This window comes from Martes martes, assembly GCF_963455335.1.
Source record: "Martes martes genome assembly, chromosome: 12".
Classification (NCBI taxonomy): Eukaryota; Metazoa; Chordata; class Mammalia; order Carnivora; family Mustelidae; genus Martes; species Martes martes.
The window spans coordinates 88,834,330-88,860,659 of record NC_137900.1 but is presented as its reverse complement, the minus strand read 5'-3'; the positions used below and the strand labels follow the sequence as shown (position 1 = coordinate 88,860,659).

Below are 26,330 nucleotides of genomic sequence, written 5' to 3'. Positions count from 1 at the left end.
TGCATTCAGCACTCACTTACCGTCCCCCTCCCTGATGTGCTATTGCCCTGGGGCCAGTGCGGGTGGGGAGGGGGACAGAAGTAAATTCTTCTGTGAGATGGGGATGATGATTATCTAAGCCCGCTTGGGCTGTTTTCACAAAATACCACAGACTGGGTGGTTTATAAACAACAGAAATTTATATCTCACAGTTCTGGAGGCTGGCAGTCCAAGGTCAAGGAGCCAATAGCTTGGGTGTCTGGCAAGAGCCAGCTTCTCGGTTCCCAGACAGCCATCTTCGGGCGGTGTCCTCACATGGCGCAATGTGGGAGGGAACTCCTGGGTTCCCTTCATAAGGGCTCTGTTCCCATTCACGGAGGCTATGCCCTCATGACCTAATCACTTCGGAGGGGCCCCATACCGTAATGCCATCACCTTGGTGGTTAGGATATCAACATAGGAATTTTGGGGGGACACGTTCTGTCTATAGCAATGATATAAGCACCGTCTGCAGGCTATGGGCACTTGAGGGGATCTTGGGAACACAGGCTTAGCCCAGGGCATGGGCCCCCAGGGTGAGGTCAACAAACAGAAGCTGTTGTTTAGAGAGAGAAGTCATAGTATCAAGGCCCTTTTATCTATCTATCATCTATCTATCTTTGTAAGATTTTATTTATTTACTTGAGAGAGAGATAGAGAAAAAGTGGCGAGAGGAGCAGAGTGAAAGGGACAAGACGACTCTGGGCTGAGCTTGGAGCCCTATGCAGGGCTCAGTCTTACGACCCTGAGGTCACGACCTGAGCTGAAATCAAGAGTGGGACACTTAACCGACTAAGACGCAGAGGTGCCCCTGTTTTTAAAGTGAGGCCTGTGCCCTCTGGGGAGCTCAAACTCACAACCCCAAGATCAAGAGTTGAATGCTCTATAGACTGAGTCAACCAGGCGCCCCGATCAAGGCCCTTTTAAGGGCCAACGCCCTTGCAGGAGAATGGCCAATACCACCTTGCCTTGGGGCTCATCATTGGCATTGATTTCTAATCCTCCACCTCCAAATTCCTTGTTGAGGTCAGAACTCTGGTTGTGCACACTTGTGTGCCGGTGCTTACGTCGGTGCCTGGCACAGTGTGGGCACTCAGTTTTTGTTCTAGTCAAACAAACACTATTCTAAGCACTTTACAAATATCCACTCACTCTCTATTCATAACATTTCTGGGAAGTGGGTAATATATTCCCCCTTTAGAGATCAGGAAGGTGTGGCACAGAGAGAGGCTTTATAACTTGCCCAAGGTCACACAGCCAAAAAGCGGCAGAGTCGGAATGTGAACTCTGGGCGATGTTTGTCGAAGGAAGGAAGGAGGGGGTGATGTGCGGACTCTGGTGTCTGTAGTTCTGAAATGCAGAATCAGAGAGCAGGGCCTCGGGATCCACACTGCCTGGACGTGGAGTCAGCTCCATCATTGACTGACGACCCATGCGACCCTGGGTGCGGTATCCTTGCTCTGTGCCTCAGCTTTGATGTCACATTGGTCTTCACCCTCATTCACCCTTGTTCCATAAGTGGGAAGTGGGCACTAAGGTCTGTGAAGGTGGGACCCCAGATTTTAAACAGGAGATTGAAATTTGGGATTCCCAGCTTGCAGCCCTGTGAGCCTAGGTGGTTAGGGGTTCAGGAAGTGCCAGGAAATCTCAAGTGTTAAGTTTCCTACTGTCACTGGAGAGAGCTTCATAATGAGTTGAGTAGAAAGGACAGGTTACAAAACACGGTGTGATGTTGGTAGCCAGCCCTCGAGGAGCACTTCTGAGGGGCGAGGTAATTTGCAAAGTGCTTTGGATATGTCACTCCCTCTTGAATCCTCAAAAGAATTTCATGAGTTAAGTCCGGCCACTAAACCCATTTTATAGCTCTTAAAACTGAGGCTAAGAGACTCCTGGCGACTGGCTCCAGGTCATTGAGCTAAGAGGAGGAGGAGTCTAGGACTCATACCCTGGTCTGCTCTCTGGTCCTTGCTGGAGCCCTTGTCCCCCACTGCTCCTCCAATGCCTCACCATTAAATGACCCCACTGATGACTCTGACATTCAAAAATCATAGCTGTTGGGATGCCTGGGTGGCTCAGTCGCTGGGTGGCTGATCTGAGCCTTCAGCTCAGATCATGATCCCCAGGGTCCTGGGATTGTGTCCCAATCAGGCTGCTTGCTCAGCGGGTAGCCTGCTTCTCCCTCTGCCTGCCGTTCCCCTTGCTTGTGCTTGTGCTCTCTCTCTCTCTCTCTCTCTCTCTCTGACAAATAAATAAAATCTTAAGAAAAAAATCATAGCTATCGCTGACAGTAACATTGCGGACTGTAACTAAGATTCTGAAAACAAGCAGAGATGAGCAAGAGTTGAGGGGCTGTGCGTGTGCCTCGGAGGACTGGGAGGACTGGGAGGACTGGGAACACCTCTTCTCGGTAAACATGACCCTGATCACTGGGTGAAAGGTGTTGGACTCCTGACCAGTTATGTAAGCTGTGTTCACCTGCCGACTCCTGGCCCCCTGGGTGGGGTCTAAGAAAGTCCAAAAGTCTAGCTGCAGGGGGTTGGCAGGCCTGGGCGGGTGGTGGTGGGGAGTTCTCATCTGAGCTCACCTCCCATACAGTCAGGCTGCCCGGACAAAGCCTCAGCCAACCCAGCCGAACTACAGGGCCACTTTCCAGAAATGGGACTTCTGCCTGTGCTTTGGGATCCCCCTTGAGCCCCCTCCCTGGCTTTTGTTTGACTTTGCACAGAAGGAGTTCAACGGGACTCTTTTTCGTTAGTGGCTCTATGCCATGCACTTTCCCCTCATACTTTATGTAACTGTGCAAAGGGGTCATTATCTCCATTTTATGGGTGAGGACAATGAAGGTGAAAGAGGTTAATAACTTGCTTGAAGCGACAGGGCCAGGGAGTGGCAGGGCTGGCATTTGAACCCAGGTCCCTTTAGGCAGAAGGCAGGCTCCGGGAACTGTGTGCTCAAGAAATACCTTCAGACCCAAGTGACAGGCAGAGAAAGGAAAGTGAAAGGAGTTAAGTTCCTGACTCTCACAGGGAGACAAAGACCGTGTAGGGAGCTGGCCTGGGATCATCACATCACCCTCTCTCTAACACCTTCCATGGTTCCCCATTGCCTTTAGGATAAAGCACGACATCATTATCATCACCTGCCAGGCCCCCCGTGGGATGGGGCCTGCCTACTTTCCTAGCCCTGCCCTTGCCTCTCACAGATTTTGGGATCCTACATCTTCTTGGCTTAGACTTTCCATCAACTCCCTTCTCTCCTGGCTGACTTCTGCCCATTCATCAGGCTTGGCTTTACATACCTTTCCCACTCAGGAAGGGCTGCCCAGGTCACATACACCAGGTCAGGCCTACCCTGCATTCCTACCACTCCCCGAACTCTCCTTGACCCCCAGGCGTACTCCAGCTCTCATCACTTGGGCCAAACACACCTGCCTGCTCTCCACTCCCACCCCCACCCGCCGCCCCCCAACCCCTGCAGCCGCCGTCCCAGAGCAGATGGTGTGATAAACACCTGTGAATGAAACATGGGGGAATGAGATGCTTGGCAGACCTTGGCAGGCTGGAGACCTCAGAGACAGGAAGAGCAAGGGGGTGAGGCTGCTGGGCTGCCCTGACTAAGACGGGACTCTCAGAGTTCAGCCAGTGCTCAGAATCCGGAACACAGGCTGCAGTCTGTACTTTTTTGTCTGGTTAGTGATTTGGAGTTCTGGGCTTAAGGCATGCTGGAGCCGAAGCCATGGTTTAAGAAGTTAGGGCTGTCCTTAAAGCCATAGGGGAAGATGGGTGGGTCTGGGGAAAGCCACCTGCGGGTCTCTGGACACAGTGGACACGATGGAAATGGGGTAGACACATGGCCTTGTTTCAGCCTGGCAATCTGGCCTGATTTCGCACCCTGTCAGGTCAGGCACTGGGCCTCCCCCTTCCCATACTCGCTGATCCGATCTCCTCAGTGACCCCAGGAGACAGCGACGGCTGTGGGCCCCACTGGACAGAAGGGGAAACTGAGGTTCAGAGAGGTGGAGTGACCTGCCCCAAGTCACACAGGTACTCTCCATCCCTGCCTTCATTGTAGCTCTGCACTGCATCTCACTCAGAGGTCAGGGCCTTCTAGACCATCTAGATCATCTACGCCCTGTCCCATATGGTCGTCATTAGCCACCTCTGGTGATTTCAATTTTAAATTTCAACTAAATGGAGTTTAAAAATTCAGTTCCACGGTCACACTAGCCACATGTTAAGTGCTGAATAGCCCCCGGTGGCTAGTGGTTATCGTACTGGATAGTGCAGGTGTTGGACATTTCCACCGAGGCAGAAAGTTCTACTAACAATGCCAGTCTAGACTGCGAAGGTGGCCAGGTCCTCAGAGACCATTTAATTCAATGCTCTTATTTAACAGATAAAGAGAGATCAGAGACCCGTTCAAAGTCACACAGTGAGTCAGTGATAGGGGTGGAACTCAAAATCTGGGCTCCCAACTCCCAGCGTGGGCTCTCTCCACTGAAGGAGGTTGACTCCTATCTCTCAGCTGGGGCTTCATAAGGGGCTTCTGTGAGGCAGAAAACAAAAACAAACAAACAAACAAACAAAACCCACCATAAACAAAGTCTAAAGACAATTGATTAAGTAGAAGTAATACTTTAATGTTGAATTATAACCAAGGTTAATATCCATAATATGTAATAAGCTGCCACAAATAAATAACAAAAAGATGACTCTGATTGGAAAAAAGGACAAGGATAGGCCAGGCAATTTACAAAAGAAATGAAAATTGCCAAAAAGATTCTAGTGAAAGAAATGTCTACAGTATAGCTTTATTTATTTATTTATTTATTTTTGGTCAAACAGATTGGTAAAGATGGAGAAAATGTGGGAATGGGTGCTATCTTATACCCTTGGTGGGAGTATACCCAAGTATAAATGGGTCCAACCTTTTTGGAAGGCTGTTTGGCCACATTTTTCAATGGTAAATATGTAAATTCTCTTTGAATCAGTAATCCCTGAGCCGGAACTCAAGGCCGCCTGACTCTGGGTCTCGTGCTCTGAGCCATGACTATTCTCCATGAGTGATAGTCAGGCTTAGGTTGGAAAGGGCAGAATCACTGGTCAATGGGGAGACTTGTGGACTTGGCTGTGGGAGGTTTAAGCAGGATGGATCCCCGTGGGCGAGTTCTTTGGAGCCTTTATCTTCTTGTGTGACTGGCTCCGATATTAGCAAGGGGCCCAGCTCCGATCAATACGCACTTGGCCAGCTGCTGTGGTGGCTCAGCTGCCCTTCCAGTTCTGCAAATAATTGGAGCCCAGTCACCGGTGAATCAGCACTGACCGCCCTTGGCAAGCAGGGCCGGGAAGGCGGCTTGGCGTGGCACTCTGGGCTGCGTGTCAGGTGACAGAGAGCAGGCCAGCCGGGTAGCTGCCCTGAGGGTGATTTGGGCAAGAGTCATTCTCCACCCCACCTCAGTTTCCCCTTTCTTTCCCTGTCTCTTTTCCTTTTTTTTTCTTTTCTCCTTTCTTCTCTCATCCCTCCCTCCCTCCCTTTCCATTGAGTGCCAAGTATGCACCACTTAATGTGACAGCAAACAGAAGGCAGAACCCTTGTTTTCCCTGGACACAGATGGTCGGTAACTTGGGGGCACAGAGTGGGGAGCGAGTGTTGTGCCTGACATGGGGGGATGGGGTGGGGGAAGATGCCTGAGCCGAAGCTTGACACGTGGTCGATGTCACCAGGTGGGCAGGGGACAAGGCCAGAGTCTTGGGGCAGGGCTGTAGGGGCCTGAGGGAGGTGGGCAGTGAGAGGCCGAGCGGTTGCTCCCAGAGCATCTTGAATGTTAGGCTAAGGACCTTTGATTTTACCCAGGGTGTGATGGAGAAACGTGGCAAGATTTTTGTTTCTAATACCCTTATAAGGACATGTTACTAAATTACAAAATGAACTCATCGCACTCCAAAAAACACATACCCCAAATATCCATTAAAATAAAGGGGGCACTTGAGTGGCACTTGGCTCAATTGTTAAGCATCTGCCTTTGGCTCAGGTCATGATCCCAGGGTCCTGGGATCGAGCCACATCAGGCTCCCTGCTTGGCAGGAAGTCTGCTTCTCCCTCTCCCACTCCCGCTGCTTGTGTTCCCTCTCTCACTGTCTCTCTCTCTGTCAAATAAATAAATAAATCTTAAATAAATAAATAAAGGAAAAATTTCCCTCTAAACTCTCTCCCCAGATGGAAGCCTCTGGTAACAGTGTAGGGCGTATTCTTCAAGAGTCTTTCCTATGCATAATAAATGTATCTGTTCTTCTAGACAAAAATAATCTCACTCTTTACATACTGGTCTGTGACCTGCTTTGCCACGGCAGGCTGGACACTTCCCCCCTCGGCACACATACATCTCCTACAGTCTTCTCGGTGGCCGTGCGGCATCTCATCGACCACAATTGCCTTCATTTGACAAACACCGATTGAACTCCATTGTGTACCAGGCACTGTTCTGGGTGCAGAGTATGGGGCAGAGAACAAAATGCAGTTTTGCCCTCAAGGCTTCCCTCTTCCTACTGGGAGACATCAGGCTGCTTCAGTAATTTTGTGTGATATACAAGGGTGCAGGGACCATCTTGCACATGTATCTTCACCTGCACATGTGACTGCTGTTATTGGATAACTTACTTTAAAAGGAAATATGCTCTCAGTGTCTGGGTGGCTCTGTTGGTTAAGCGGCCGACTCTGGATTTTGGCTCAGGTCATGATCTCCAGGTCCTGGGGTTGAGCCCTGCCTTGGGCTCCACGCTCAGCGGGGATTCTGCCTGCAGACAGTCTCTCCCTCTTCCTCTGTCCCTCCCCTGCTCACGCACCTGAGCGAGCACACGCTCTCTCTCTCAAATAAACAAATCAATCTTAAAAAAAAAAAAAAAGGAATTATGCACCCTAAATTTTGGTAGTTACTGGCAGTACTGAGGAGTTTTAGAGTAGAAGGTGATGTGGTTATATCTACAGTTATCCGCCCACCCGTCGTCCATCCACCCATCTAGCCGTCTACCCATCCACCCATGCGCACGTGCACATATACACACATACGTCACGTGTGTGTCTGGGCATCTGTCCCTTAGGCAGTCATTTGTGGAGTGTCTGCATGTGGCAGGCCCTGAAATGGACATCCAGACACCTGGATGAGCTGTCTGACCCTGTGAAGTGCGCCCTGCAGTGAGGGGGAGAGAGAGGTCGACAGCATCCCAAGAGTTTGTCCAAGGCCAGACAAGGGCGAGGAGTCTCTCAGGCCTCCCATTTTCTGCAGCTGTGATTCTAGTCTTGAGGTCACAGTCCCACTAGATCCCTCTGTTCCCTCCTCCTTCCCCATTCCCATTCCAGTGTTTATGCTCACTTATATCCTGACTTCACGAACCAGGTGGCACTGAGTCAAGTTCAAAACCCTGGGGATACTCCAAAAGCTCTACCTGAGAAACGGCCAGTGTTGCTCAGGAAGTGCTGAGCTCTTCCTCCGCCACGTGTCCCCTTTCCCTTCCCAGTGCCCTGGCTCCTTGCTAGTCTGAGCTGCCGATCTCCTGCTGGCACGGCTGTCCTAGCCTCCTCGCCCGTGTGCCTGGCTTGGTCTTGCCCGCTGGTAACCAATCCATTCTCCACAGAGCCAGAAAGGACTCTGAAAGAGGCATTTTGGATCTTGTCACTAACCTGCTTACATCCTCCAGGGGTGTCCCTTTGGGCTGAGAATAAAATCTAAACTCCTCCCGGGCTCACACAGCCCATGTCAACAGGCTCCTGCCTGACCCCATGCCTGTCTCCCTTCCTTCTAGCCACTTCCCTCCCACCACACAGCTCCCCAAACACGCCAGTCCCTGCTTCTGCCCGCAGAGCTCCCTGTGCTTGGGTGCTCCTCCTCCTCCTCCTTCTTATTATTATTACTTTATTTAAAGATTTTTTAAAAATGTATTTATTTGTCAGAGAGAGAGAGAGAGAGAGTGCACAAGCAGGGGAGCAGCAGGCAGAGGGAGAAGCAGGCTCCCCGCTGAGCAAGGAGCCTGGGACTCAATCCCAGGACCCTGGGATCATGACTTGACCTGAAGGCAGATACCGAACCAACTGAGCCACCCAGGCATTCCAAGGGTCCTCTTGATTAAGTAGGCCTAGGCTGAGATAATCCCTCACACAAGCCAGGGACCCCAACCCAATCATCCTCTCTCACATTTTCCTGGGTCTTCCTCTCCAGACCACTTGTCTGAATTATCTTGTGAGGTTCTGCTTTCCTTATGTCTGCTCAGGGCCTCAGGTAGGGAGGACAGGCTACGCTTGGGGATTTGGGGGTACTGGTCTGGGCCTCTGTTCTGACCACTTGCTCAGATCTCCATGTCCCTTCAGGCCTAAGCCATTTGCAGGTGTGGCCTCTTGAAGTCTTCACAACATTCTGAAAAGGTTGGTTTTCTTTCTATTTTTTAATTTTTAAGTAAGCTCTACACCCAGTGTGGGCCTTGAACTCATGGCCCTGAGATCAAGAGTCGCATGTTCTACCGACTGAGCCAGCCCGGCGCCCCAGGTTGGTATTCTTAGTTCCCTTTTACAGGTGAAAAACTATGACTTAGAGATTAAAAAAAAAAAAAAAAAGTTTTAGGGTGTATCCTTCAAGATTCCTTTCTGTGCATGCAAAAGTACACCCCAAACTTGTGTGACACAGCTGGTAGTGTTAAGTCAGCCAGATTTTGAATCCTGCTCTGATGGCTTCAGGGCAAGTGGTCCTAGCCACATCACACTAAACCCCCTCTCATGAGGAGTCCCCAAGCCTCAGTGTCCCCAACCAAGGCCACCCTGCCCATGTGCAGCAGAGCCAGGATTCTAATATGGGTTTGTCTCACCCCAAATGGAGCATCCTGAACTGGCACCAGGCTCTCTCCCTTCCCCAGGCACCATCTGGGAAATGAGGAAAGGGAAACTTCCTGGGCTCCCAGCCCTGAGGCTACAGAGAGATAAATACCGGACCCGAGCTAAGTCTGGCGGCCGGGCCCACCCTGCTTCCTGTTAGAGCAGTTTGGGGTTACTCGTGGTCACAGCTGAAGAGCCAGGCAGGCCTTAAGACCTCCTTGGCTGGTCTTCTCCTCTGAAATCCCCTCCTGGGGTCAGGTGGGCACAGGCTCTTCCCATGGAGCAGGCCCAGCCAGGACCAGCAAGGAGAACACACCCCACGGAGCGGGTAGCATAGTTTAGCCCTCTGGTGCCTGTGCTCCATGGTTAAGACCCCGTTCCAGTGATCTCAACTTTCTAGGCCTCAACTACCCCAGGCTGTACATGGGGATACAGAACAGCAGTGGGAGCTGCTCTTGTCATTTTTCACCTATCTGGCTTAATTGTGTTTTCTAAATTATGGGACCACCGGGAGGGAAGTAGAGGTCACACCACCTCATTTTGAGGAAATCAGAAACTTGAGCCCTCAGTTACATGTTCTGGATCTAACTCAGCCCCAGGTCCAATCCATTTCTGTCTCCCAAATGCCTCTCAAATCCAACCTCTCGTCTTCTCTCAGCTCTGAGGTTCTGCCTTCATCATTTCTTGCCTGGATCAACACGAGGCCCCTCGGCCCTGTTTCCCGTATTTTCTCCTCCACACTGCAGGCTGCCAGAACCAGCTTCTTGCAACAAAAAACAGGTCTGGGTCATTCTCCTGTTCAAAACGTGTCCGTGGCCCCCCTCCTTACTCTGGTCGACAAGACCCAGTAAGATCCAGCCACTAGGGGAGGGCTGCCAGCTGCGTCTCTTGACCCTACCTCTCTCAAATCTTAATGCAGCCAGATGAAGTACTCACAACTTCTGCGGGGATCACGTTCTCTGTCCTCCAGGCCTCTAGAGGCTCCCTCTGCATGGCCTCTGCCTAACTCAGGGCATACATCCTCCCTCAACCGAGCTCCTCCAGTGCCTGTCACAGTTCTCAGCTACCAGATTTGTTGCGCCGTCCTACACCTGATCTTCGGCTTAGGCTGGAGACCGGGAGGGCCACCAGGAGGTCACTGCTGGGTCCGAGCCTGGTTCCAAGCAGAGTGCCCCCTAACATCTGGAGACTGAATGAATGAACTACAGTGTGTCCAGGGCCTAGGAGGTACGAGGCTCTGGAAGCGGTTTCTATCCAGGGCAGTTAATGTAGTCAGAGAGACCAGCAATAACTAGCTAAGAAGCTAACCGACAACAAAAGGCTTGGAAAGCAGCTTGGGGGAGAAGCTGGGTCTCGCACAGATTGCGTGATGAACTGCTCTCCAAGTCACTCCCACGGCGAAGCCTTTGCAGACACTTCCTTCTCCGTGCTCAGAACCACAGATTCCCAAGCGAAAGACCTGCTTGGTCTGGTCCTGGCCATCTCTCTGGGTGTTTTTGGAAAAATGGGACTCACTGCCTCTGGCCTTGATTTAGTGGCTACCGAGCTCACGTCTGGGGGTACGCTGGAGGGCCGTTATAGCCGGTGTTCATTTCGTTTCTTCTCTTCATTGTTTCTTCCTTTCTTCTGCTCGCGCCCTCCTCCTTGCCGGACCAGCCCCAGCTTCCCGCCCCGCGACCTCCCACTGCCTTCTCGGGGCCCCTCTCCCTTTCCCTCTGCTCCGTCCGGACCGAGGAGGCGGGTCCAGCCGCGCGGCGCACCAATCCAAGCGCCCTGAGCCGCCTCTGCTTCCCGCGAGTCCCGCCCCACGCCCCCGTCCGCCAATCGCGCTCCGTGCCCGCCCCGCCAGGTCGCCCAATTGCGGGCAGGCTGAGCCGCCGGCGCCCCGCCCCTCCCGCGCTCGGCGGCGGCTCCGCGGGCGGCCGCGCTGGGCCTCAGCATTCTCCCAGTGGCGCCGCACAGCGTCGGGCTCGGGCGGCCGTGTCCGGAGCACAGGGGGCGGCGCTGCTGCTCGCGGGGTGCTGGACAGAGGCGGCGAGCGAGGCGGGTGCCACCGGCCGGCCGGAAAGGCGCCTCAGCTCCGCCGGGGCCCGCGGCGCGGGACCCAGGACTGAAGAGGAGGCGGCGCCCCGACTGCCCGGGCCCGGTGCCCGGCCGGAGGGGGCCGTGGCCGGCCGTTCCCGGCCCGGAGTGTCCCCGCCGCGCCTCCCGAAGAGGCCCCCAGAGCTCCCGGTCGCCCCCTGGGGGCCCTCAGCCGCCCCGGACTCACCTGAGCGGGCCGACGGGTGCCCAGGTGCGGGGGCGTGTGCGCGGCGAGGGCGCCTCCCCCGGCCGCCAGCGGGGCGGGGGCGGGGCCGCCCGCCGCCCTCGGCCTCACCGGTCCGCCAGCCGCGCGGAGTAGCGCGGCGAGAGCTCCCCGGAGACCGCGGTGCGGGATGCTGCCCGCCACCGCGGCCGCTCGCGCGCCGCCCGCCGCCCCTGCCCCTGACTCCTGGGCCATGCCCCTCTGTTTACATGCCGGTGAAGCCCCCGGCCGCTCCGAGCCGCTCCGAGCCCCGGCACCCCGACGGTGAAGCCAGCCGGCCCGCGAACTGGACTGGTCGCTCAGACCTGGGCCCTCCGGACTTAGATCCCCGCCTGCTCGGCCGTCTTCGCCACCATCTGGGCGGGATCCGGCTCTGATGTTTTGAGGAGGGGGTGTGGTGTAGGGAAAGGAATCCTGGGGATTTCTGGCTTCCCCCCCTTTTTTGGCCTTCGGGGCTTCAGACTCAGGGAACTTGCTCATGGCTTTCTTGATGAAGAAGAAGAAATTCAAATTCCAAACCACTTTCACCCTGGAGGAGCTGACTGCGGTCCCCTTCGTGAACGGAGTCCTCTTCTGCAAGGTCCGGCTGCTGGATGGAGGGGATTTTGTCAGCTTGTCGTCAAGGTAGGAGCTGGGGCAGTCGCGCCTGCAGGGGAGGGGGGGTGGTAATGAGCCAGATCTAGCCACTTGACACGTGGAAGCGCCCCTGTGGGCCCAGAGAGTCCTGGGGATTGTGTGTCTGGGGCAGGTTTGCACAAGGCAGGACTGAGTGATCTGGGAGGTCTGGGCCTGAGGAAACTGGCAGGGTGCCGGTCACCCCCCGTCTGCAGGTGACCAGCTGGATAGCTGGAGGTTCATTCTTTCAGCCCTTTTGGGGGTCCTGCACACTGGCCCATTCCTCAGACTTGCACAAAGAGCCCACCGGGATTTGTGCCTGGAGGGGCTGGGATGGGAGGAGTACTCCAGGCCACCTTGCACCCAGCTGGCCGCTTGGGCTGTCATATGATTTAGAGCCTGGGCCAGCCACAGGTTCCCAGGCACTCCCCGTCTGGCTGGAGGGAGGTGGCTGGATTTTGGCCTGCCCTCTCTGAGTGTCTGTCCTCTCCTGGCTGTGGCTGGGCTACTTTGCATGGCAAACGCCCTTGTCGAAGAGGCTGCCACCCTCTATGACTGGACCCTCGGTCCAGTTTGGTTTCTGGGTTCTTCCCCATCTTGCGGGTCCAGCTGTCCAGCTCATTGTTGAGGGTGACTGAGTTCCCGAGCTGCACCCACTGACTGGGCCCATCTAGGGTCATATAGTTGGGGCTTGCGGGGGAGAGTGTCTGGGAGTTTGACAGATGGGAGTTCGAGTCTTCGCGCTGTTGCTTTCTGGGCCCAATACAGGTCTCCGTCAGAGTTGTGGAGAAGTTTCTGTAGATAGAGTGCCGTACAGGGCCTGGCCCAGTGCCTAGGACATGCTGGTTCCTTTCCCTGGTCCATCCCTTTGCTCCTCAGGCCTCCTTGTGGGCCCAGTTAGCTGGAGCTGCCTTGCAGTTCTGAGCTGGGGAAACTGAGGCCTAGAAAGAGGAAGTAAGTGGCTTTCCAGGGACCTCACAGGAGGCACTTGTCAACTGAACTTGGCCTATTTGGAGACCTGTTGGATGAATCTGGTGGTCTGGGAGGACGTGGGCAAGGGGGTCTGGTTGGGGGGTGAGGTAGGCATAGAGCCTAACCCAGATTTAGAAATCTCCGGTGCAGACAGGGTGGGGTGCCTTTTCTCTGTGCTTGGGCCCACTTAGGCCTAGAGGCTCCCCAGACCGCCAGGAACTGCTTATCTGAGGAATTCAGAGAAGGGCTGCCCTTTGCTGTGGGGGCTGGTGGCAGTCCTCCACTGCCTGGGAAGGCTGTGATCCTGATCCTGTGGCCACCCACAGAGCGGCCCAAGGTTTTGGGGAAAGGGTGTGCTCAGAGTTAGGGTCTGGGGTCGGCCACTCACCGACTGGTGACCTTGGGCTAGTTACCTAACCTCTCAGATTCCAAGAACCAGCAATTGTTGGTGTGGGGGTCCCATTTTACTAGCACTTTTTCCTTAATTCCTGGACTATGCCATGGAGTGGGGTGGAGGTGGGGATGTGGGGGAAACTGTAGGATTATTATCCCCATTTTACAGAGGTGAAAACTGAGGCTCAGGGAGGGAGTGATTTGCCTGAGCTAATACAGCAGAGCCCAAGTTCCTTCAGGGTGTGCTTTTAACCATTACCCTGTTCTACCTCTGAACCTTCATTTCCTTGTCTATGAAATGGGAGAAATCATACCTGCCCCTAGAGTTGTGAGGATAATTGATAACGGCTTTGCCACGTCTGGTTCAGGCAAACTGTCAACATCAGTCGTGGTTACTATGGCAGAGAGGTCCAGGCCCGAGGCCCCAGGCCTCCCACTTCTTGGCAGGTACCAGTGAGAGTCAACAGAGGGCCCACACGTGAGCTGGGGGTGGACAGAGTCTTAGATCCCACTGAGGAATACATATTTAGCCCCAGACTGAGGTGTCCTCCCAGGCACTAGGGCCGCTGTCACCCTACCTGTCAGCCTTTCCATTGCCCTAAACCTGCCCCCCTCATCTGGGAAAGTCTGGAAAGTTCCAGGTTTTGGCCCACAGTGTCTGGATTTCTTTGCCTCCCCTTCTTCCTTCCTGCCAAGGGGCCATGGATTCCCTGATCCCAGCTGAGCCCAAACAGCCTTTTGCAGCCCTCATCCTGGTTGAAACCTGACAGGGTTGTGGAGGGGGGAACTGACATTGAGCCCCCCAGGCTGGACACTTAGTGGGTTCTGGGTACCTGTCCGTTGCTGGGCAGGTGTGGCTGGAGGGAGCAGACAGGAACATTGGGACCTGAGGCTGCTTTAGAGCTGCTTTGGCTTTTGCCCAGGAGATAGGGGTTCCTGGGCTCCTACCTCCTCCACGCCCATCCCGCCCATCCTGTTCTGCGGCCTGGAAGGGAGCCTCGCCTCACAGCCCACCCCTCCAGATGGCCAAGGCCCCGTTGTTTTGAAGTTGGGGTAGAGTCAGGGGTGATGACACCTGCTTAGATCTTGGGCCCAGATCCAGTAGTGTCCTCTTCCCAACCCCAGAGATCTCTGGGATGGCCCAGGGACTGCTGGTGGCTGCACGGGTGTTGTCTGAGTAAAGCAGGCCTGAGGCCCCACCCCTGCAGTGCCCGCCTTCCTAGCTGGAGCGTTTCCTTGTGTTGGGTGCCATGGCAACAGCCGGGTACACAGCTCCAGCCTGACCCAATTTGAGCAGGTAGAACAGGTGGTATGTCGTGCTGTTCCCCAGCCTCATCTTTCTGAGGCCTCCTTACAAACCATAATCCTCACAGCTACCGTGTTCCAAGGGTCCGTGTTCTATGCCAGTGTTTTGCAAGCGGTGTGCCCATTAATCCTCTTGGCCTTGGAGATGGGGGAGGTGCCGAAGCCAGAGGGGTGAAGCCATCTGCCAGAAGTCACCCAGTTCCTAATGTAATTGGGAAGATAGCCTTTTTATCATTAGGGTTTAAACTGCCTTTATGTGCACTTCCTGGATGCTTGGGACCTGCTGAGCACCTCGGAGATGTGATCAGTTGCGCCCTGGAACCACCCTTTGAGCTGATGAGGACATTGGGCTCAGGAGAGCTGAAGTGACCAGCCCATTTCACTCAGCTAGGGAATGGCAGGGCTGTGATTTAAATTGGGCAGGCCCAGCTCCAAAGTCCTGCCTTGTCTCTGTGGTCAGAGGGCTGGAGGCAGCTACATGTGATGTCCCCAGACCTTTGAAGTAGGTTCTTTTTATTGGGTGGGGTGGTACAGGAAAGTCCAAATCTGGATACTTTTGAGGCATCAAGCTAGATCCAGAGGGAAAGGGGCCCTAGGGCCATAGATGGGGATGAAGCTAAAATCATTCCTGTGGATTTGGGGCCAGGTCTGGGCTGTGCCTGGGGCATAGTGGGCATTTGCCAAGGTCCCTGCTTGGAGGCCCTCCAGGCAGATGCATCCAAATGGTATCTGGGAGGCTTTCCCAGGGGTCCTGGGAGGGATGCAGAGGTCCCAGCCAAGTCTGGTGAATTGGGAGGCAGCTTTAGTCTCTTCAGGGCAGGTTGGGTGCAGGCTTCCAGCCTCGAGCCAATCTATCCTTCAGGCAAGAAGAATCCCAAACATCCCAAGAGGTCTCTGTGCCCAGCTGGCCCGGATCCTGTGGACTGGCCCATGCACGTGCTGGTGGTGCCAGGGGAGGGATCGAGAGGGAGCTGTTGATGTATCTTCTAGCAAGTCCTCTCAGGAGGAGACAGGCAGAGAGCACCTCCTTGGCCTAAGCAGTAGGGAGAGACTGGTGCAGATGAAGGTGGGGGGACCAGGCCTGAATCCTGGTCTTGGGGGCCCAGCTGAGGGGCAGGGGAGCAGCGTGGCTTGGTTTGCCCATCAGATGATGGGTTTTGGCTGCTGAGTGGGGAAGAGGCAGGGGGACGTGACCAGCACCCTGTCAGGGATAACTGGAGTTGGCTGGGTGGGTTTTGCCAGCCCGGCTTCGCGGTGACAGGCAGTGGGAGAAGAGCGGGCAGCCTGGAGGGAAGGTTGGCAGGCAGAGTGGGTAGGTGGGTTTCCTGGTCCTGATGCGCCTGACACCACACCGAGTGCTTAGTTGCTGCTGGAAGATGGAAGTTCACAGGGCGCCCAGAAATGTAGCCAGGATTTTGGTGCCCCATACGGTGCCCTAATAGTTTTTGGCAGAATAAAAATCTAGACTTTCAGTTTCTTTTAATTTGGGTATCTGGCAAGAGTGCCATGTGGCAGCATTTGGCCCCGAAGCTTTGTGGCTGCCTTCTCCACAGGATACCTGCTCTGGGCTCCTGACCCCACCACACACCTTTGGATCTCCACCATAGTCTGCTGCCCTTGTTTTACGAGCTCCTGCCTGGTCCCTGGGGGGTGTGAGGAGGCAGGCAACTGTGGAGAGAGTCCTGCTGGCAAGCCACAGGGGCCACCCCAGGCAGCCATGGGGACAGCAGGCCAGCTACTGGGTCCCTGTGGGGTCGGACTGTGCTGCTGGTGCCTGTGGTGAAGCCCAAAGCTGCCGAGCCCAGGCCTGGCCTTGATGTCTGCTCCTTGGACCTGGCCTTTGCCTCCCACCGGCCGTACCTTTGGCAGATGCCACACTGGCACCCCCAGCCACCTGTCTGCCAGCTTGGCAGTGGCCGAGCCCTGACCTGAGGTGATCTGGCTCTGTGGAGCCAAGGCTGTTCCCTGAGGCCTGTTCCTCCTGTTGAGCTCGGTCGTGGTTTCTCAGCAGCAATGACATCGGGTGCCTGAGTGCCCTGAGTGCCCTTGAACTCTGCTTGCTTAGTACCTAAAAGTCCCGACTCACATTCGGGAAGCTGTGCTGAGCCTTGTGACGGCTGCTAATGTCTGCTCGCGTGTCTCGGGAGCCTGAGGACTCAGTGTGTGCGGTCTGGTGGCTGCCATGGGGTGACCCTGTGGTCACTGGTGTTGCTGGGGGTGGGCGGTCTAACACCCTGGCAGCCAGAGGGGGTTTATCTTCATCCTGCCAGACAGCCACGGCGTGGTTTGAGCAGGCGAGAAACATCAGATTTGCTCAGAAAGAGACCGGGGTGGGGGCAGTGGGGGTGGCTCTTTTCATTTTCCACCTTGTCTGGCAAGTGCTTCTGGTCGTGGGCACACCAGACCAGCTCCCATGATTTCAGATGGGCTCTGTGACCTGAAGTCTGTCATCTCCTGGGCCTCTTGCCCTCTGTAGGTCCCACTGAGCCAGTTGTGGCCTTGATGAGGCCTGAAACTGCGGCCGTCTGCGCCTGGTAGTGGTGTCTGTTTAGGGCTGTGCTTGCAAAACTTTGGTTTCTACTTTGAGCCTCTTTTGGCACCTTGGGCAGGGAATAGCTCTCAGATGCAAGCTTGGAGCAGCTGACCCCTGACCCTGCCCAGATGTCAACTGAGAGCCACCAGCCGGCAGCCCCCTAGAGCCAGCTTGGTTCAGCCATTGGGAGGTGGCTCTAATTGAGGACTTGCTGCCTAGTTGGTCAGTCTGGTGCCCTGCCCCAGACATAGGGCTGGGAAGGACGTTCCATCCTGCCTCTTGCTGCCTGTGTGACCTTGGGCAAGGAGCTTAGTCCCTTAGATCCTACCAAGCGGGGCTGGTGGTGCCTGCCTCGCAGTGTTCTTGGGAGGACACAGTGAGATAATGCCTGTCAAACATCCAGCTTGGCTTCTGGGGCATGCTAGAAGCACAGGACACACTGCAGTCCATCGTCCCGTCCCTGGGCTGAGTCACAGCGGTGGGCTGGGTGGTGCACCTCAGCGGCCCCCACCCCCGACCCCTGACCTGTCCCATGGCAGCTGGCGCTTCTTGGTGGGCCAGGACTGACTCTGGGGTGCTGTGTCTCTCTCTCTCTCTCTCTCGTAATTCTCTGGGGTGCTGTGGGAGACGGCATTTCCTCCATGGGGCTCTCTGCCCTTCAGAGGGGTGGGAATGGTCCGGACACTTCCTGACTAAGGGGACTATTAGCACGCTGGAGCACAGGGTCCCCGGTGGGTCTCGGTGCTTTTCTTGCCCCCACTGCTTTGAACCTGCCCCACCTTGGCGTGCTTGGCTCTGAGCCCGTGAGATCTGGGGCACCCTCCCCAGGAGGGCCTGGGCTGGGAGGCGGGGTGAGGTCTGCCTGTGGGAAAGGACCCTCTCCACAGCTGGCTTGGGGACCCACTCCGACAGGCCAACAGGCCCTAAATCGAGGTGGAAGCGCCCAGTTAGGGGAGTGGGGACAGGGGAGTGGGTGGGGAAGCCAGGGGCCCCTCAGTGCGGGGGAGGCCCCTGCCTCTCCCGGTGCTCCCCTTGCTTCCACCACACCTTACTCTCCTAGTTGCTTGCTTCTGCTGTTACCTCGACCACAAGCTCCCTTCCCCCACTGCTGCACTTGGCTAAACTCCTGCTCAGCCCAAGAGCCACCTCCTCTAGGAAGCCTTCTTTGAACTCTTTTGCCTTCTCTGTCCACTGTGGGCCCTCATCTCAGGACACTGCAGTCTATCCCTGCCTTTTAGCTCCATCCCCAGACTGTGGGCAGGAGTGGCCTCTGTTGCCTCTTAGTTCTGGAGCTTCCTGCTGCCGGTTGGTGCTGGCACGGGGCTGGGACTTTTCTCCCTTGGCACTGAACCAGCGTGGGCACTGGTGGTGCTGGATCGTGTGCCGGCCACCGCCAGCTGCTTGGGTCCGGCCCCTCCCCGCCCCGGGGCCAGAGCTATCAGTCCGTGTCAGGAGCAGCCTTCACCCGCACACTAGGCAGCTGGGCACCGCCGTGGGCTCAGAGGCCATGACTGAGAGGCAGCTGGGGGCACCGATGGGCTGTGGGGGGGTGGATCCTCTGTGGGAGCTGGGGATGCTCCTGGTGGGATGGGGAGGAGGAGGGGGCTGGGGCCCACCCCAGGCTCTGCTGTCGGACCTTGGCGGCTGCTTGCTGGCTCTCTGACGGTGGCCAGAGGCCTTGTTTTTCTTGGCTTCTTCCTCCATCAGATGGTGTGGGGGTGCTCTTGTGACGGGGAGAGGGCTACCTGTTCGGCACAGGGCCACGCACCTGGCAGCTGACAGCAGAGCAAACTTGCTGAGTAGGGAGAAAGTGCATGGTGCCGTGCTGGGGAGGGCTCGGGGGAAGGCAGCCTGGGCATCCTCTCCTGCCACCGCTTCCTCTCTGAGAGCAGACATGTGGGGGCAGAGCACACCTGCGGCTCCCAGTCCTGCAGGGCACAATTTCCTGAACACCTTCCGTGGGGGTGGGGGAGGCGTGGGGGCTCCTGGGGGCAAAGCCCTGCCATCACAGAGTCCCTCCCCGGAAACGGTGCTGGGTTTGGTCCCAGGGAGGAGGGGGCGGGTGGGAGAGAAGAGCAGCCTGGGACAGAGGGAGGGCAAGGGCAGGTGTGCTGAGTGGGGAGGAGCCAGCCGCCTGGGGTGTGGGGGGGGGGGGTCCTGAAGTGGCAGCAGGCCACGGGGAGGGGTTTGGACCTTTCCGAGGGGGGAGCCCCAGAAGAGTCAGATTTGTATTTTAGTACCACCAAGGGCAGCCATGGGGTTGTCCACTTGGGGCTACGGTTTGTAGAAAGGGAGGTGGCTGTCAGCTGTCATCATGGAATGGTTCCAAACAGGGCTTGAGCCTCCTCTGCAGTGAGAATGAACAAGCCGCTGCTACTCACAACCAGGATGGGCGTCACGAACAACGTGGAGGGCAGGAAGCAGCCAAGAGCGAGCTGTGTGCTGTTGTTGATAGAAACTTCAAAAGCAATGTGATTCAAAAAACCCACCCTTGGGGTGCCTGGAGGACTCAGTCATTAAGCGTCTGCCTTCGGCTCAGGTCAGGATCCCAGGGTCCCGGGTTCAGGCCCTGCATCAGGCTCCCTGCTCAGTGGGAAGTCTGCTTCTCCTTCTCCCACTCCCCCTGCTTGTGTTCCCTCTCTTGCTGTGTTTCTCTCTGTCAAATAAATAAAATCTTAAAAACAAAACCAAACCAAAAAAACCCACCCTAATATGAGTCAGGGTGATGATCTCTTTGTTGGGGTGGCAGTCATGCCTGCAAGCGGCTTCTGGGGCCTGTCCTGCTTCTTGGGGGCTGGTTATAGGGGGCTGTTCTGAGAATCTGTGAGCTGAACGCTGACAGCATGTGCACACATGTGTGTCAGCAACAGCCGTGAGACGTCCACGCCTCTGTGAGTGCTGGGCACCTCTAGACAAAAATGAGGTGCTTTCTTGGCTGCCTGGAAGTCTGGAGGCGGTCCTGTCTTTCCAGGGTCTTGCCGGTGGGGCAGTCTTGAGCTGTCCTGACCTGATAAGCATCGCTCCTGTTTATGAGGCTGTAACTCATCTTGGCAGCTGCCAACGGTCTTCTCTGGCTGCAGATTTTCCTTCTGCTGCTTGCAAAACCCCAGCAGGGGCTGCTGGCCTGTGGGGGCTTGGCAGTTCAGAGGGAGGATGGGCTCCTGAGGCTGCCAGACCACGGGATCTCTCTGAGCCTTGCTTTTCCTCATCTGTGAAATGGGGTGGTAAGCTGCTTGGTGTTTGGATTAAGTGGACTAATGCCGGTTGTATATCCAGCATAGCCTGTGGCACAGAGTAAATGCTCAGCGAAGACTGGCTGTGATCAGTATGAATCCAGGACAGTTATTGGAGGGAACCCAAGGGCAGGAGCAGAAGGGAAAGGTCCATATTCCTCTGTCTCTCCTTTTAATTGTTTCTCTTCTCTCTTCCTATGGCTCACCCAGTCAGCAAACATTTGTGATTAGAGCCAGGCTGCTGCCCTGGCCTTGCACTGGGCACTGGGCCCAGCAATGACCAAGACAGCCGTGGTCCCTGACCTGGGGCCCGTGAGCGGGGGGAGACCATTAACTGCATCCGCTCTCAGAGGAGTTCTGAGCACCATAGGGGAGGGGAGGCATTGGCTTCTCCCGCCTGCTCTGGCCCTGACCCCTCTCTTTGGGAATGACTGACTGGAATGAATGACTCTCCCTGAATGCCAAGAGAAGGCTCCAGCACCTCCGAAAGGTTTTGAGTTGGCTAAAGAGGAATCACATGGACCTGAATGAGAATGGCCACATGCATTTTGGCTGCAGACAAGACTGAGGCCCAGGCTTATTCTGGATGTTTCTCCAGGGTCCTCCTCAGGGTTGGACTCAGTACAGTAGATGCTTGGTAAATGTGTGTGGCATGAGTGAATGACAGAGGCAGTGATTGGCTAGGGTCTGCATGAGTCTGCAGGAGAATCAAGTGTTGAGGAGAAGGTAGGGATTGGTGAGTCAGGGCCTCATGGTCCCACCTGACCCTGAGCCCTTTGTCCTGTGGTTGGAATCTTGGGGAGATGCTGAAGATGGCTGGAAAAAGACGTCTGAGTCTGTGAGGAGACGTGACTCTGAATGACTGTTCGCTGAGCATCCCTTAGTCACCTCAGAGAAGACCAAGGAGCCATGTGTGGGGCAGTGGGAACACCTAGGGACGGATCCAGAGGTGGCAATAACCCTTGACCCCTTGGACCCTGCAGAGGACATGGCCCAACCACAGCCGAAGGCCCCTTTCCTAAAGGGGGAAGGAACATTTTTTTTTTTGAAGATTTTATTTATTTATTTGACAGACCGAGATCACAAGTAGGCGAGAGGCAGAGAGAGAGAAGGAAGCAGGCTCCCTGCTGCACAGAGAACCTGATGCGGGGCTCGATCCCAGGACCCTGAGACCACGCATGACCTGAGCCGAAGGCAGAGGCTTTAATCCACTGAGCCACCCAGGCGCCCTGGGAAGGAGCATTGTAAGAAGGGCTGTGGTAGTCCTTGTGGGAACAGGGCTGCGAAGGTCACTAATTTAGTCATTAGACACTTCCTGAGTACTTACTCGGTGCCAGGTGCCCTCTTCCGGACTCAGAAGCAGCAGTGAGTGAGACAAGGGCCCCGCCTCTTGAAGCTCTGTGCTCTGAGACACAGGAGTCTTGTTCTGTTTTCACCATACCTAGGACCCAGGCCCAGAAGAGGAAGTGATTTGTCTGGCTGCAGTAGTTGGGGGAAGGGTGCTTTCTGGAAAGGCCTGATGGGGTTGGGTAGGGACTCAGAGGATAGGGACATCTCCCTGACTTGCTCAGGACCAGCCATTCACAGGCCTCTGAGGATGGGATTCTCTCCCGCCTGCCTGTCTCTTTCCTTCCTTGGAGGATTCAAATGCCACTCAGATGTGAGTCAGCCAGGAGCGGCCTAGACATGCCTGCCTGAGCCACCTGCCGGTGTACCTCCTGGGATATCCCAGCAAGGTTCAAGGCTGGGGGAAACATCCAGATATATGGTCTGGGGTGGGGAAGGGGAGGCTCCATTAGGGGCCTGGCGTGCCTGGCTTCCTGCTGGACCCTCTGAGTTACTCCTGATGGTTGCAGCCACATCCCCCATTCAACGTGAGCGCCCTCCCAGGGTGCGCTCCTGAGGTAGGGCTTGGGAGGACAGATCAGCATGTCCTGTGTGACCAGGGGACTTCTTGAGAGTTTGCTCATCTGAGAAGTAGGCGGTGGTCATGCTTACAGAGAGTTAATTCCTGACGTATGGGTCAGGATGCCTAGGAAACAGGAGCCCCGCTGGGCAACACTGGGTACAGAGGGCATCTTTGTCCAGGTGCGTGGGATTGGACCAGCATTTGGTCAAAGCTAGAGGTTTACTTTGGATCCTTTCAATGGCTTGAACTCCTCTTGGGCTATAAGAGCAAGAGGGAGTGGCCCGTTATTGTCAGATGGGAAAAGCATCCACAGGTCTCCCCAAGTGGTGGGGAAGCCGCCCCTGTGGCCTGACTGGATACCGAAGGCCAAGCGGGGAGGCTACGTGCCTGTGTCTGTAAACGGGGACGCGGGCCGCTGGCTGCTGTGGCTTTTTGATCCGGCTCCAGCTTTGGGGCTGGTGAGCAGCAGGGTTACAACTCAGCTGTGCCTGACTCCAGAGTCCTTACGCCTGACCCTGATGCTTCCCCACCAAGCCTGAGTGACTGGCTGGCCCCCTACTCCTTTTTCAGTCCGCAGTTGCTGCAGCCCCCGGCGGCCTGTCCAGTCTGGACTCCCATGGGTCCCCCGCTGATGCCAGCCTTTACTCCCGGGCCAGGAGCAGGGGAGCAGAGGAGGGGTCTTGAGGTGTCTGGTGACAGCCCTCCCCCCACCTCCCCGAGCACTCCGGTGTCAGCAGGGTGGCCGGCCTCTAGGAACTGACTGCTGCCTCATCCTGTTGCGGGAAGAGCGGCTGCCGGTGGCAGAACTGCCGCAAGCTGCTTCCCTTGCGCGCAGCCCTGGATTCCTGGCAGGAGCCAGAGGCTGCTGGGCTGCCACGTTGGCCGCGTCGCTGGGATGGAAGCTCCACCGCCCCACGGCCCCTGGATGGACGCCTTGGCTGGTCCCCGGGGCGGGCCCCTCCCCAGGCGGCTGTACACTCTTCTCTTCGGGGAAACACAGGCAGATGTTGTCGATTTAAATTGTTTCCTTATTAGACTCTTGCCTCTCCCGGCCCGGGCTGTGTTTCATCAGCCCGGAACCTTGGCTGCATCACTGCGACCGACGACCGACCGCTCGCTCCCTCAGGATCCCGGCCAAGGACTCGAGATCATGGAGTGGGCGTGGCCGGGGAGGCGCTGGCTGGGTTCCTGGGCTCCCTGACAGCCCCCCTGCCCCCTGGGGCTGCTGGACCCGCTGGGAGGGACTTAGTGATGCAGCCTCGCTCTGGTTCCCTGTCACTGTAGGGGCCGGATGGGAAGAATCCAGGGACCAGCCCTCTCAGGCACCCAGGAGCCCAGCTGGGGCTGGGAGGTCCCTGGGGTCCCCCTCAGTGCTCCTGGGTATGCCCCTCTTTTAGCTGGAGGCCCACCTCCTGCATCAAAATTCCACATTAGCTTGTTTAAGAAGTTCGGCCCATGGGGTGCCTGGTGGCTCAGTCAGTTAAACGTCCCACTCTTGATTTCGGCTCGGGTTGTGATCTCAGGGTCGTGAGATCGAGCCCTGTGTCGGGTTTGGCCCAAGGCCTGCAGCAGTGATTCTTAATGGGGGTGACTTTGTCCCCTGGGGGGACAGTTGGCAGCGTCTAAAGGCATTTTTGGTCGTTACAGCTGGTGTTACGATACTGGCAGGATGCTGCTGGATATCCTGCAGTGCACAGGGTTCCCCCCAGGACCCCAAGAATCTCCGTCTCCAAACGTCAGTAGCGCTAAGATTGAGAGAGACCCCTGCCCTGTAGTCTAGTTGTGGCAGCGCCTGGGAATCCGTGTGTTGAGCCGAGGGTTTTCAGTGTTCCATTGAGTCTCCTGGGCCTTGCTTGTGGCCATGGCTGAGCTGCTCCCTGCCGGACCGGGGCTCCATGCTGGGCAGTGGTGGTAGTGAGGCAGGTGTGCAGACGAGGCCATCCGGCTGGGAGGGTGAAGGCTGATGGTGGGCGCAGGATTCCGCTGAAGCCCATTCCAGGGGCTGCCCCACTGATACCCTGGTTCCCTTCTCCTAAAACTTTCTGTTCCCCTGATGACTGCAGGCCGTGCCGCATCTTCACTCCAGCTCCAGAGAGAGGCACCAAATGGCCTCTTTTGTTCCTGTCTGCAAGGACCCTGTGGGCTTGGCAGCCTGTGGCCAGGAGGTGGCTCCCACGTAGGAACCCCTTGTCACCTGAGTGACGGAGACCCTGGGGGTGCTAAGGCTCTGGGATCTTTTTGCACTTCCTGGGTGGTAAGGCTGGCCTGGGCCAGGGGCTGGGGATGTGGCAGTGGGCCGGCCTTGGAGAACCAGGGAGTCTGGACTCTGGGGTCGCTCCTGCTGGGAATCCTGAATTTCTGACCAGCCTCTCATGCTGAGAGGCTGAGGGTGGTGGCTCATGTCAACCTGACCTGCCACCCTTCACAGCCTTTGAGGCTGGGGTCTGGAAAGAAGCATTTCCCTCCTCCCAGGTGTGCCCACTTACCCTTCCTGCTTTTAAGGGGAACTGACACAGGGAAGAACTGAAGGTGTGGCCTTGGTGTCAGGCCACCTCAGGTCAGCATCCAACCCTGTTCTGTGACTTGGGGCCTATCCTGTCTTCTATAGATCTCAGTTTCTTCATCTGTGAAATGGGAATGTGATAATGGCACATACCTCATAGGACTGTGGTAGAGTTCAGTTGGTCACAAATATGAAACACGTATCCTATAGCACAAGCTAAATGAACAGGACCTGCTTTTACTACCAATTAATTAACACACTGGCCTTCTCTCACCTCTTCCCGGGAGCCCCCTCCTTCCCTTGGGGTCTTCTTGGGCTGTTCCCATTGCCTGGGACATCTCCTCTAATCTTTACCTGGCCAACCTCAACCTCTGGGTCCCAGCTCCAGGGTCACTGCCCCGCCCCTGCCCCAGATCAGCTCAAGACCCTTTCTGCCCTCTCGGAGGCTGGTGGCAGTTATTAGTCACTTGGGAAGTGTCTGTCTCCCCCACTCAACTGGGACCTCCTCCGCAAGGTCTGCCCCTGCTGCGTCCCCACACCCACCCAGGCGCCACGCCAAGCTGGCACCCACAGTAAGTCTCTGTGGATGTGTAATAGAGGCCTTGGTCGGGATTTGGGGCCGGGGGTGCTCCGAGGGAATTCTGCTGGGCTGAGGACAGCAGCCTCCTGTGGTGCTCTGCCCTATTTTAGGACAACCCAGAAATAACTGAATTCTGCCACTGGGCTGGCCACCGTGGGCTGCGGTGGGTGGAGGGCTCCCCACGCCTCCCTGGGATTCGGACGTCTAATTGTATATCTTAAAGCTAAAAACAAAACTCCCCTGAAAACTCAGTCTCTGTAATTACCTGTCCCCGGCAGTATGGACCTGGGGGGGACTCATGCTTGAAACCCCAGGCAGGGGCACGTGGTCCTGTGGGAGGGTCTGGGCCCAGGCCTTGAATCAGGGAGATGAGGGGTCACACCCCCTCTGGCTTTTGACCAGCCCTTCTAACCTCACTCCGTTTATTCATTTCTCAATTTAAAAAATTTTTTAAAAGATTTTATTTATTTATTTATTATTATTTATTGCCCCTCAATTTAAATTTTGATTATAGAAATGATTCTTGGACAGAAATGAAGAAGATGGGCCCTGGTGTCCCTCATCACCCTGGCCAGACCTGCTGTGAGCTCCCTCCTTCCTCTGACCACTGTCCCCTCATGCCAGCATGCCGAGGAACAAGCCCCTTGCCTGGGAGCCCGGGCTCCAGTGCTCTGGATAGCCTCCTCTCTGGGCTTGGCTGCGCCATCTGGACGGTTCTGTTTTCCAGCCCGTCCTGAGCCACATCGGCAGGGCAAACAGTGGGGACGCCTAGTCCTGTGTTTTCTTAACAAACGTCTTATTTACGATTTTTCTTCATAAATACTCATTGGTTTTCATTCTTCCACACTCCCTGTCTTTCTGAGACAGGCGCTCCCTGTGCTTGCTGTCATTGCAGATGGGCATGGACGCCCAGGCCAGGTCCCTGTACCCTGCACCCACAGTGCCCCAAGGTCACAGTGGTGTGAGGTGGCACTTGGCTTTTGCAGTCCTAGTCACCCTTAAGGGGTCTTGCACAAGGCCACTGCTATTCCTGGGGGTCATTCCCTATGGTGGCTTTGTGGCCTCGGACCTCATGGCAACGCTGAGCCCTCCCAGAGGAGTTCAT

At 55.9% G+C, this 26,330-nt stretch overlaps 1 protein-coding gene across 1 annotated transcript in view; it reads left to right on the top strand.

Annotated features, from left to right (window-relative positions):
* The first annotated feature begins 11,277 nt into the window (after positions 1 to 11,277).
* Positions 11,278 to 26,330, top strand: part of EEIG1 (estrogen-induced osteoclastogenesis regulator 1) — a 33,741-nt gene continuing 18,688 nt past the window's right edge. Inside the window, exon 1 of the mRNA XM_080819619.1 lies at positions 11,278 to 11,806. Coding sequence (XP_080675745.1) covers positions 11,661 to 11,806 — 146 coding nt within the window. The 5' untranslated portion in view covers positions 11,278 to 11,660. The remainder of the gene's footprint in view (positions 11,807 to 26,330) is intronic.